The sequence below is a fragment of the Malaya genurostris genome, chromosome 3, assembly GCF_030247185.1.
Source record: "Malaya genurostris strain Urasoe2022 chromosome 3, Malgen_1.1, whole genome shotgun sequence".
Lineage (NCBI taxonomy): Eukaryota > Metazoa > Arthropoda > Insecta > Diptera > Culicidae > Malaya > Malaya genurostris.
This window is the reverse complement of record NC_080572.1, coordinates 68,604,055-68,617,826: the sequence shown is the minus strand read 5'-3', so window position 1 is coordinate 68,617,826 and position 13,772 is coordinate 68,604,055. Positions and strand designations below refer to the sequence as shown.

The 13,772-nt window shown below is 36.9% G+C and overlaps 2 protein-coding genes across 3 annotated transcripts; one reads left to right on the top strand and one right to left on the bottom strand.

Moving 5' to 3' along the window:
- Positions 1–3,328: 3,328 nt before the first annotated feature.
- On the bottom strand, positions 3,329–5,369 carry LOC131438220 (FGFR1 oncogene partner 2 homolog). Of its 2 annotated transcripts, none has more exons than XM_058608090.1 (3): positions 5,131–5,369; positions 4,146–4,684; positions 3,329–4,087 (listed from the first exon to the last, which is right to left on the bottom strand). In XM_058608090.1, the coding sequence occupies exons 1-3, from the start codon at positions 5,180–5,182 to the stop codon at positions 3,809–3,811; spliced, it is 870 nt and encodes a 289-aa protein (XP_058464073.1). In that variant the 5' UTR covers positions 5,183–5,369; the 3' UTR covers positions 3,329–3,808. The 2 variants fall into 2 exon arrangements, with proteins under 2 accessions (XP_058464073.1, XP_058464074.1); XM_058608091.1 differs by lacking the exon at positions 5,131–5,369 and adding an exon at positions 4,993–5,123.
- Positions 5,370–9,976: 4,607 nt separating this feature from the next.
- LOC131433824 (uncharacterized) lies at positions 9,977–11,884 on the top strand. The gene is made up of 3 exons (XM_058600430.1): positions 9,977–11,173; positions 11,248–11,784; positions 11,840–11,884. The coding sequence occupies exons 1-3, from the start codon at positions 9,977–9,979 to the stop codon at positions 11,882–11,884; spliced, it is 1,779 nt and encodes a 592-aa protein (XP_058456413.1).
- Positions 11,885–13,772: the final 1,888 nt, after the last annotated feature.

Sequence of the window (13,772 nt, the reverse complement as noted above, 5' to 3'; positions counted from 1 at the left end):
CAGCTTCTTATGTCAAAATAATGCTTTTCCAGATCTCGGCTAAACTTCTCTAATCCCATTCTAATCCAGCGAGATCCCTGCTAAACTTTTTTACTCCCGGTAAAACTTATTTGAGTTCAGACAAAGTTTAGAGTGATTTGCCCCTTGGGTTCTGATAATGTAGGTTCCATCATTTCGATAATGTGGGTCATTACCAGAGATGCCATTTATACAGATTTTTACATGCTTATACAGATTTAATACAGAGTGCAGATTTTATACAGATTTCCTCAATTTAATACAGATTTATACAGATCTCACAAAAATTAAGAAAGAAAAAAATTAACTTTTCTGTCTGAGCTATCTTTTAGTATTTGATTCCAGTGACGATATAAAAGTCTATCTAGGAGCTGGAGTCCACTAGGAGATTGATAGTACCTATTACACAGAAAGAAAAGAAGAAACTTACACGACATGTAAACCAATCGTACTATTAAACAGACATCAGTTGAAACGAAAATCTGATTCAAAACCATGATTGATGTAAAATTACATTGAAATGCATTTACTTTTTCATCGAACAAGGCTGTATATTTACAAATCGTTTAGTTTTGTAATGTAACATTCCATTCAATTACCTGCTCCAAATATGTGCATGAAAATAAATATAAATTCACAAAATATTTTTATCTGTGTAGCTCTCTCCGGACAGTACCAGCCTAGATGCCGTGTGGAATCCGGTGAAAAAAATGAACCAAGAAAAGATCCACTGGGTTCCTGCTTCCATGTCGTAAAAGGCGACAATTGCAGGAGTTTTTCAACCTTTCAGTTATCAGATATTTTCAATGTTTCACTTCTGATTACTCTATTTTACTAAATTATCTCTTCATTCAACCTATCAATTTCCGTCTAGCTTTGGAGAAAAGTTTTATTTGGAATGTTTTCTTCCATGTTTATTATTATGATTATCTTTCAAGATTATAAATTGAATGATAAAAATCAACTATTGCGCAAATCCGTTAATATTACAAAGTTAATAACAGAGATAACATATATAGGTATATTGAATACATAGTAAAAAACCTGTTTTAATCCATCTAGTGGTGTAATGATGCCTTTCTCATATCAATCATACTATCTGTGGTATTCTTCAAAATAATTTTCTTCGATTCTTAAAAGAATAACTGCAATCGGTTTGTTTGGCCGTCTACTGATAAAAACTATCAATTGGAAAAGATTTGAGGTCGATTTAGGAATTTTTTTAAAGGTTTTCCCCATTTTCAATGATGGTATACTATTTTTTAACCCACTTTACCCTATATTTCCGGATCCGGAAGTCGGATCCGCATGAAATTCAGGAATTACGCATGGGACCACAGGACCTTTCACTTGAACCTAAGTTTGTGAAAATCGGTCGCGCCATCTATGAGAAAAGTTAGAGCACATATTTTATTTTTTTTTGCTCATTTTACCCCATAACTCCCGAACCGGAAGTCGGATCCAAATAATATTCAGGAATTTTTTATGGGACCTCCAGACCTTTAATTTGGATCTAAGTTTGTGAAAATCTATTCAACCATCTCTGAGAAAAGTTAGTGCACTTATTTTCACAATTTTTTACACATTTTACCCCATAATTCCGGAACCGGAAGTCGGATCCAAATAATATTCAGGAATTTTGTATGGGATCTCCAGACCTTTCATTTGAATCTAAGTTTGTGGAAATCGGTTCAGCCATCTCCGAGAAAAGTTAGTGCAAAAAAACGTTACATACACACATACGCACATACACACACAGACATTTTTCGTACTCGACGAACTGAGTCGAATGGTATATGACACACGGCCCTCCGGGCCTCGGTTCAAAAGTCGGTTTTCACAGTGATTGCATAACCTTTCTATATGAGAAAGCCAAAAACACTTGATACTAATATTTCAAACAATAAATTAATATTTTTAGGATATTGTTGAAACGTTCACTCGGGAAGTTAGCGATTTTAGTGATGCATCCTAGCATCTTGAAATCGGAACATACTGAGTCGCGCGCGAATAATACCAATACTGAAATTTTTACTAACAAATATCCTTCTCCCGTGACATTTGTAGAGTGCGCAGTAGTATATACGGCCTCTAGTAATTTCAGAATTTCATTTTATTAGTGAATTCAGATTAATACAGATTTTTTATACAAAGAATTCTATGAAAATATCTGGCATCTCTGGTCATTACGTCATTTCGATAATATTTTTGATAGAGTAACGTGGCGCCATCATGGCATATGCGAATACTGTCCCAACCAAAAGAATATTCGAAATGACCGTTAAAATGATTAAAGAATCCAATTTGAGTGTCCTAACTGTTTGTCTGTGGTGTTATGGTCTTTCGGTCTGTCTGTCTGTCTGTGTGGTTAGTCTGTGGTGTTATGGTGGTTTCGGAATTACAAGGAGATGAGTGTTTGAAGTTTCGATCCGTCGTTTAGAACAGGAGAAAATTCAAAAAAAGGATAATTCTATAAATTCGGCTCAAAATGATTTCAATTTACAGGTCCTGCAAGTTGGTGATCATACGAACTGACTTCGGCTCTACCGGTCTTCAGTCACGACTGTACCGATTTTCTCGAACTTAGATTCAAATGAAAAGTTTTATAAGGAATTCCTGAATTTTGTCCGGATCTCACTACCGCTTTCGGAGTCACAGGGAAATGAGTTTTTGAAAGTTATTAGAGTGACGATGCAAACATCGAAAAATTCTTCAAAATTAGGCTCAAAACTCAGAATCCGGTTCCGGAAGTACCGAAAACAGAGGCTAAACCTCAACATCTCATTTTCTTAGAGATCATGATTAAAAGAGTTTTATAAAATATATAAAATTAGAAAACTACTGTGCAACAGATTTATGAAAAAAAATTTCTTTATCTTGAAGATTCATAAACGGCTCCATCTAGGGATGTGAGAGGACATTAATACATTCTTCATTATAAATAAATGATCACGCCAAACATGTGCGTTTCTTTATTTCTATTGATGGAGTACGCATGTATACTTACCAATTAAATTAAGTATAATACATATATATATATATATATATATATATATATATATATATATATATATATATATATATATATATATATATATATATATATATATATATATATATATATATATATATATATATATATATATATATATATATATATATATATATATATATATATATATATATATATATATATATATATATATATATATATATATATATATATATATATATATATATATATATATATATATATATATATATATATATATATATATATATATATATATATATATATCAAAATATAATCGAATTGCATAACTTTACCCCCATTCATCACATCTAACGAAATCATCTTAGGAGTGCTCTGTTCAAAGTATTGGCTCAAATAATCAATAATCATGTATTGATACTAATTCTTTGAACCACATCTTAGGATATTGACATCAATTACTGAACTCTACATTCCTTGCCAATGGTATCATAAATAATAGCGTGGAGACATGGGTAATAAGATGAACAAAGCTACTATGTGTAAAAACAAAAGTATTTCTAAGTGTAAAGTGTATTTATGAAAAAAAATAATAATATTTTAATATAATTTTGTGGCTGATGATCCAGCATAAGTAATTATTATAACTTGGAAAAATGATAATATAGTTTCCCTTATTTGAATTCGAACACAAAACAAACAAAATACTGTGACTCAGCCAACATTGAGAAAAAACTTTTACAGTAAAGCCGATTGGCAGCAAAAGAAAACAGATACTTGATTATCATCCGAGTCGCGTCACGATAGAGTTGATGTGCTTGTGCCGCTGGTGTTGGCCACTGGGGACGAAGATGTACCAACGGATGGAGCCAATGTGGTCATTACAGACTTGGAGGTTAACGGACTGGCCTTAATCGTACCGGTGTTGGAAAAAGCACCCGTACCGCTGGAACTCTCACCAGTGGAAATAAATCCATCCAGCAGGTGGCTGTCAGTTTGAGTAGATTTTTCGTCGACAAGAATTTTTTGTCCGTTGGAATTATATTTCTGTGAAATCTCTAGTAGCTCACGCAACCCCTAAAAGTAGACAATTGGTTGAACATTGTTTTGAACCACACATTTCTAATCCTATTACCTTGTTTTCTGTCATAAGCTGACTTAGAAACTCCTGCTCCTGATTGAACTTTTCTTCATCAATCTGAGACGCCCGCTGCATGACGGCAGCCATCTCCTGAATTTTATTAGTTTGCTGACGAATAAGTTCATCTTTTCGTTCAGAGAACTGCTGATGTTTGCTAAATGCTTCCACAAAGTTAACTTTGGTGTTCAAGATCTTACTTTGCGTATGCTCTCGATATTTTGACATGATATGCTCTAAAGCATGTTGGTGATCTTCCAAAGCAGCCTTGAGGAGTCGATTCTCTTGCTGTATCTCACGAATCTGAGGATTCTCTTGGTGAATAATAGTAATCAACTGATTATTTGATCGTTCTCTAGCTAATTTGTTTAGAATATCGATGTCGTCCTGAAACTGTCGCATAGATTCTATCTGTTTGTTTACAGATTCAGTCTCCAAAAGAAGTGAATCCCCAAGTGCTTCCCGATCCTTTAAACGATTGGCAACTCGTTTAGCATCCAAAATTATCTGCTCGAACGTGACGGACATTATGTTTGCTTAAGCGAAATAGATGTGAGAATAGAAAATTAGAACGTTCCTAAATTTTCTCGTAGCGGAGCTAAGCTAAGTGCACTACTCTCTTTAATTGTTCGTGAGCAACCTCTGGAACGCGTACAACTGATTGTGAATGAACAGTGAACAAAGTAGGAAATTACACAACATTATTACACTTGCGAATTGAATTTGATATGGCACTTAAGCTAAGCCGTAGATTTTTGTTAAAGGAACTGTAAAATCAAAAATTTATAGGAAAAAATCGATGAAGTGTAGACTAGCAAACAATAAAAAACTATGTTATAATTACTTTTTTTAAATTATGCTTTGTTATAAAACAATACAACTTTTTTACTCTTTCAATTTATCTAAAAAAAACACAACTTTCAGCCTTCTCCGCAGTTTTTGTTACTCCATAACAGAATAATACATATTATTATTTACTTACATATCAGTAGCAGCTGCAAGAAGTGTAAGCAGTAAGAGTCAAAATTCTTCATACACGCAGGAAAAATGGTTGCTGCATCAACATATTATAGAATCAAATCTCAAATCTCGTCGTTTGCCAAAAATAATGGGACCAATACACGCAATATGTGGGAGACAATCAACAATATGAATTCAATTATCCTTGAGGATAACAAATCAAAATCATAAAGTATAAAATGATTTTTGAATAAAAAATTTAACAACACAATTTTTGAAAAAAAATTATTTGCGTGTAAAAGATTAGTCGTCAGCTTGACAGTTCTACACTGTCATCAAATGTTGTTGACCGTAAGCACTACCCATGTTCAGGGATGTCAGATCATTTTTTCAAAAATCTGTGATCAAGCCAAAAACCTGTCTGTGAAAATCTGTGCACGTTTCCCGTACCATAATAGGAGTAAATTTGGTGAGCAAAAAGGGTGCTCGGAATGACCTTTTTTTGCTCATTACCAAAACTTTAGGTCTCACTACCAACACCGCTCTGTATCTTTCAACTCAACCGCTCTGTACTTTTGGGGCTGAACTGTGATTGATTTCAAAAATCTGTGATTAATTTCAGAATCTGTGATCATTTGCAGAATCTATGAAAATCTGTGCCATTTATAAAATCTGTACAGAAAGTTGAAAATCTGTGAAACACAGATAAATCTGTAAACCTGGCATCCCTGCCATGTTAGGATATCATTACTTGAAACATTTCAACGATAATAATAATAATACGTACACGCCAAAATTTGAACACTCACCAATAGCTATAAAATGATAATACAACCCACATTATCAGATCCGAATATGGGTTCCGAATCTATTCCGAATCGGCGAAAAATTTTCATTCGGAATTCCATGTGGAATTCCGAATCAATTCCAACTCTAGTGCAACAACCGATTCCGAATGAATTTCGCCTACAACCGGTTGATTCGGAAATCTGTCGAAATTGAGTGAGAAGATGCGGACTGAATTGTCAATTCATCTTCTTCTTCTTCTTTCCCGATTTTGCACGTTTTCGTGCTGATTTTCAGTTTATTTTTAAACGAAAACATTATATAACTGAATATATAAATTTAAATCTTCATGTTTTTCGGATATACAGAACTAGGAAATAATCAGTTCTTCTTAGAATCCCAACATAAACTGTTGAAATTCGCTGAAAATTAACAAAACGGCCTACCTTAGTCAGCATCATCCATTCCTCTAGCTGGAGTGTAGTGAAATGGCTTAAGTCGCCTAAATTTTACACTAACACATTCATAAAATGAGCGAATATTCAATGACATTTATAATGTCACTGTCAATCAGGTTGATCGAGCAGCCAACTCAGGCGAAAATTCTAGCACTGAACCGATCGAGTACTAAAAAATCATGCAGTCGAGAAAGAATTCATTGCTCATTCCGTCATTTCGTTAATGTGGGATCGTGCTGATTTTCAGTTTATTTTTAAATGAAAACATTACATAACTGAATATACAAATTCAAATCTTTATGTTTTTCGGATAAACTGTTGAAATTCGCTGGAAATTAACAAAACAGCCTACCATCATCATCCATCTAGCTGGAGTGTAGTGAAATGGCTTAAGTCGCCTTAATTTTACACTAACACATTCATAAAATGAGCGAATATTCCATAACATTTATAATGTCACTGTCATCGAGCAGCCAACTCAGGCGAAAATTCTAGCACTGAAAAACCATGCAGTCGAGTAAGAATTCATTGCGCATTCCGTTATTTACATAATGTGGGAAGACACCTGGAGGGCTGTATTTGTTTCAATTTTATGTCAGCATGTTTCAGTTCCTGAGCATTTTCATTTCAATCCAATATTATTAGATGAAAATGAAAATTAGGGCCGTTGACTGTCAGCATATTGCCGCTTTCGAGGAATTCTGGCAACCGTCAGAAGGCTGGCTGCATTCCGGCTGCTTTAAAAATTGTCCAGGCGAAATTGCGTCATTATCTCGCTGTACGTGCTTGTTTTTTTCTTTTTATTTTATTCGACTTCACTTGATATTCGTCAATCTCGCATGTACATACAAAAAACGAAACTTGAGACGGGGTAAATGAGATTGAAATATGGGTATGTTTGGTAGTGAGAAAGCAGTGTTATTGGCAATAACATTTTCCATTATTAGTAAACATGAAGGGCAATAACTTATGGCCTTTCATATGTACTTTTTATTGAAAAAATGAAAACAAGACGCGGAAAATGTAGAACCGATTCAAAACGATTCTGCCAAACTTGTATGGCAAGAATCCGACATAAACATAACCGTTAATAACCGCTAGGCGAAATTCTCTGCCGGAAACGGTTGTTGCATTGTTGCCAGACTTTTGCCGGAATTCTGGCAGACCGTCTGGGGGGAAATCTGCCCGCCGCGTACAAGTGGGTCCCTTCTCACTAATTTTGATATGTGTTTCGAAATATTAAAAATGAAAACTGAAAGAGGGAACAATTAATTCATGTTTATTTTGTAATTGATGGCCCTTATTACCGGTATCACAACACAGTGAAAACCAAGTGAAGTGATTATGACCCTTATTATCGGTATCACTTCACGGTGAAAATTTTCAGACATGACAGTCACGATCTTTTTTTGGCGCACATCTACGGTCCTCCGTGAAACTGGCACCAATGGTGATAAATTGGTTGCACTGCTGAGTTCCCATCATACATCCATAATGCAAATGTCAAACCGTGAGAACCCTTTCGATTCGGTAGCTCATTTGTATATATTAACATTTTATGGCACACTTTGGTTGAAATGATAGCAATGCAATTAATCTCGCGCTCCACCAAGCGGTGAGTGCGGTCATTTCAGAAGGTACCGGGAACAAATCACATTTTTAAAAAATATTTCTAAGCACGTACATGTCTTTATTATTTATCTTTGATTTCACTATGCGTGATACTGGTAATAGGTAAAATCAAGTGAAGTGATATGTGAGTGATGTGAAAGTGGAAGTGAGAAAGGTAATAATGGCCGATGTTTCAGTAATCATGACTGGTTTACCTTTCATCCATTATCTTGAACCAATTCGATTGTTTACATGCACCTTACTTGAAGGCCGCTCTCTCATTGAATCGTAAGAGATATTTTGTTACTAGAGGAGATAACCTGACGGTGGTTAAACTGAGCTTCGGTAGAAAAAGATATTATATTATGTTGTATTATATTATACTATATTATACTGAACTGTATTATATCATATTATATTATATTATATATTACTGTACCATTAAAACAATGTGTGGATTATTTCTTACAACTTCACATGGAACTCCCATGAAATTTTAATTGTGCGAAACAATTAATGCAAAAGAAACTCACGATGCTAATTTTGTTACGAAGTGATTAAATTAGGAGAAGTTTTTAAACATTTAAAATATATTTTAATTCAAGTCATACTAACACCGACGACACGACCAGGCACTCCGATGAAAAATCGGAGTGAAAAGAGATCATGAGCGATTTACCGTCAGTTACCACAAATATAGCGACCCCTTGAAAATGATAAAAATTATCTTCTTGCGCAACACTGTTTAAGTTGCTACGAACCAGTTACCAAGGAGTCCCAAAATAAATAAATAAACCATAATGTCGAATAAAACCAAAACGAAACCCTTGTGATTAAACTTCTGCAGGACAGGATATATCCACTAGTGAATTGATTTTTAGCGTTCATTGTATTGAAATATATTTTTATGAAAAATTATGCTGAGAACAATCTGGATCCTCCTGGATTACTTCACGGGAGACGCTTCAACAAGGCAGAATATGTACTGAATCAGTTTTAAACAATTTTTAGCCTTGTCTTAATGATACTTTGGCGCTTAATTATGGCATACTGTTTCAGGACACCAAAAATTACACCTGGACCACGCGACAGGATAATAAGTATCAGTGCAAATTACAAATTAGGTAAGCACGATCGGTCTTCGGGATCACGTGAGGCTATTAGCTAATGATCTTTGTGTTTGGGTATTATTAATCGTCTATTGATATTGATTTAGAAACTCCTTCAACTTACGAGTTTAGCCGTCCGGCCCTCGTTCAACAACACTACAAACAGATGCTCATGTTTGCAATGCTAGACGGAAATCATATTACAAAATACAACGAAGTTAGACGCTTTCACAATACGCGAGGTCCAAGGAATTTGAATAAATTTCACAAGTTGGCTGAGTTTGTGCGAAATATTCCAAACAGCGAGCGTCTCCGCAACGTGTTGTCTCATGTATTTGAAAGGGTACCAATAAATGAGGATTTGATCTATCGTTTCTAGAAGAGTTTAGAGTTTTATTACATTATAAGTAGTTTGAAAGTGTTCGATTTCGAACCACCCTAATGAAAACAAATTTTTAAAGCAGTGCTTTTTCTCAAACTTCGCAACAGCTTAAAACTAATTTTATTGCAAGTAAATAAACAAAATAATAAACAAATTATTTCACTTTCGTTATAATTGATTTGCTTACTTACATTAATAGTTTTCTTACCTTTTATTCTCTTTCTTTACAGGTTAGTTGCAGCGGCGTTCCGTCTGGTTTCCTACGACATCGAATTTCAATGATTTCAATAACCGTATAACAAATTCTAGATAAATAATTCTCACCTCCTACGGGCATGAAATATTTGCACCTTTCCCACAGTAATTCTATCTAAATTCTTACAGTAATTCTATCTAACTTCAGTAATTCTCGCACCTTTTCCACGGTAATTTTTGTCTTTTTACTAGCACAAATCTTTCAATTCAAACTATCCTTCTTTATGCTGTACTTCAGTTTTATTTATAGTATCACCATTGCAGCACATGTCAATTCCTCGTTTGGAGCTCCAAGCAGCAGTGCTGGGTGCAAGACTTGCCAACTCTGTCTCCGATGTTCTTTCACTAGAAGCAAGGCAACGTTTCATGTGGTCCGACTCAAAAACAGTCTTGTCGTGGATACACTCCGACCATCGCCGATATAAACAATTTGTGGCATTCAGGATCGGTGAAATACACACTCTAACGAAGCTCGCGGATTGGAGATGGGTTACGACGAAGTGCAACGTCGCCGATAGCTTGACAAAGTGGGAGAAAACGCACAGCCTCCGTTCCGATGGATCTTGGTTCCGTGGTCCCGAGTTTCTTTATCTGTCGGAGGATCATTGGCCGAAGCAGGATGAATCGAAACCAAACGTCGCCGAAGAAATGCGAGCCTGCTTTCTATACCACGAAATTGCAGTGATTGAACCGATGCTAGATCCGCGGCGTTTTTCGAGGTGGAAAGTTCTGGTCAGGACAGTAGCATGTGTTTACAGATTTATCACGAACTGTAGACTGAAGAAAAAAGGATTACCGATTGAAGCGGTTCCTATTAGAGGGACATTCGAGCAGGTGGAGAAAAAAGGTGTACAATCGAATACAGTACCGTTAAAGCGCGAAGAGCATCAGAAAGCAGAGGCGTATCTCTGGCGGTTGGCTCAAGTAGATTGTTTTGAGGATGAAGTCAAGACGATGAAGAAGAACCGACATGTACCGGTCGAGCAGTACCACCAATTGGACAAGTCCAGTTGCATTTACAGTTTGAGCCCATTTTTGGACGCCGAGGATGTGATACGTATGGAGGGTAGAGCAGCACGAGGATCGTTGCTGCCATTCGAACTAAAATTTCCGATCATTTTACCAAAGAAGCATCCGATTACTGACAAGCTACTCGAGTTTTACCACCAGAAAGTATGCCACGGGAACATGGAGACTGCCGTTAACGAAATACGACAACGTTTTCACATCCAGGGACTGCGCGCAGAGCTAAAGCGAATCGGAAGGGCTTGTATATGGTGTAAAGTACACAAATGTCGACCATCGATCCCCAGGATGGCCCCACTTCCGGAGTCGCGTGTTACACCGAATCGTCCAGCATTCAGTCATACTGGCGTAGACTTTTGCGGGCCGATAACAGTAACTGTCGGTCGGAGATCGGAGAAGCGATACATCTGCTTGTTCACGTGTATGACAACAAGAGCGGTACATCTTGAGATAGCTCACAGCCTAACAACTCAAGCATGTCTCATGGCCATACGACGATTTGTGTGCCGTAGAGGAAACCGCTAGAGTTCTACTCGGACAACGGTACGAATTTCCAAGCAGCAAGTAAAGAGATCATGCAGCAGATTGGGACCGATTGTGAAAACGAGTTTACCGATTCCAGGACACGCTGGAATTTCAACCCACCCAGCGCACCTCACATGGGCGGGGTTTGGGAGCGACTTGTTCGCTCCGTAAAAGCAGCTCTAACTGTATTCGACGATGGTCGGTCATTGACCGATGAAGTACTCCTAACGACTATTGCAGAAGCCGAGGACCTGATCAACTCTCGGCCTTTAACTTATGTTTCTCTGGAGCCGGAACTAGAAGAAGCATTGACCCCGAATCATTTCATTCGCGGTGTCGGTGCAATCAACGCGGAATGTTTCATTCCGCCTACATGTGAAGCCGAGGCACTCCGTGATCGGTATAAGCGATCGCAACGACTGGCCGATAAGCTGTGGATACGGTGGGTGTCCGAATATCTACCGTCAATCAACCGAAGAACGAAATGGCACAATGAGTCGCCGCCATTATCTCTTGGAGATCTGGTATACATTACTGATGACACGGTTCGAAAAAGCTGGGTCCGTGGCATCGTAACAGAAGTCTACCCAGGAGCGGACGGCAGAATCCGTCAGGCGATGGTAGAGACGACAAAGGGTAAGTTTAGGAGGCCGGTAACAAAGCTTGCGGTACTCGAAGTGCAGGATCGTAAATCCGGTGATGCTAATTAGCCTGCACCAGAGTTACGGGGAGGGGTATGTACGCACTGGTGCCTACGTCCCATCGACGACAAAACTCACCACAGCAGAACGAGACAACGTCGCATCCATGTACCCTGGGTCAAAGCATAGATGTCAGTGAGTATGTTGTAAGCAAGAAGGAAGAAAAATAAACAACAGCATAAGTGAAGTTGAAACAGAGTTTAGCCAGCAAGCGATAGTGTTTTTTAGACAACTTGTGATATTGAGAGCCAGGATTGTTAGTCGAAGTAGATCTAGCACCTACCGTGAAAACAGGTGAATTATCGATCTAACAGTAGGTGAGAAGAATTTATTCAAAAATGTCATAATGTTTATTGAACTTATTGAAACTTGATATCACAGGAAATTGAAAAGCGCACCGCTGCAACTAACCTGAAAAGAAAGAGGAAAAAGGGAAAACTATTAATGTAAGTAAACAAATGAAAGTGAAGAAAAGTGAATTAATGAGATTATTGTTTTCGATTATTTTATTTGAATAAAAATAGTTTTAAGCTGCTGCAAATCGCATTAAAAGCACTGCTGTAAAAATTTAGTTATTTAGGGTGGTCCGAAATCGAACAGAAAGTAACCTTTTCGATCATATTGAACATTTTTCTTTTTTCCGAATTACAGAATTATCCCGCATCAAAACCAGGTTCAACAGTGCTAGACCGAATTATAAATTTGGAAGACATTCAATATGTTGAACCGTTAGGTGTCATTAGCCGTTTTACATAAACTGCTGTTGCACTAATGAGCCAAAGGCGAAACGTAGAAATTGATTCACTTTCAAGTTTCGGTCGAGGGTTCAACGATTTGGAACAAATACAGAAGTAGAGAATATATAAAGAATTGACGAACAGTTGAATTAGTTTTACTTTAGAAAAGAACAAATGAATTTTGTATATATATAGTGTATTGTTCCGGCATATGAATGGTTTTTTATACAATATATTTTTTACCGGTACAGTATATCCTTGCATATCATTTTTGCTTCGTGTTCATCATCGTCATATGTTCGTTATGTTCTTTTTTCTGCAAATAAACTTCTCAGTAGTACCCTGTAGTCGTACCCGATTATGTGCCACGAATGTGATTTGATTACGGCCACAATGGTGTATCGCTTTACACCATCTTCGATTATCACCAGGGTTTGGAATATTCATTCACCGGTGAATGAATATATAGTTTCCATTGCATTGTGAGCGAACAATTCCACCGCTCACAAAGAGGACGCCTTTCCAGCCAAAAAGAACCACACAAACAAAACGCTAGTGGAAGCAAATATATTCCACATATGCACAGATGGTATAGTGTGCTGGTATTAGAGTCTTCATGAAGCACAATAGCCGTGAATATAGTTTGCTTTCTCGTGGTCCTGAACGTCGTTCTTCTCACAAACACTTCATTGCAAGCTAACGATCTTCACGGGGCTAGTAAGTGATGAAGATTATATACTCAGTTTTCGCTAACAGGCTGATGACTGGCTGTTCGACGCGAACGGCTGTTAATGATGACTTTAAGCCACGAAAACTGTTGCATATCACTTATTCAACTCGTGTCAAGTTAGAAGACTAGCTCCTGAACTCTTGTTACTTGTGTAAATCAAATTCCTGCTGAATAGTGTTTAATTGGGTTTAATCGTAGTAGTGCATGATAGGTAATCAACCAGTAGGATGAAAAATAAGTCTTTTAATCAGTATTCCGCGTTGAACATTTTTTCATTGAATTTTCATTGTGTATTGCTATGAGCTTCGAGAGCTGTAAGAAACACATGTTACCATTACAGCAAA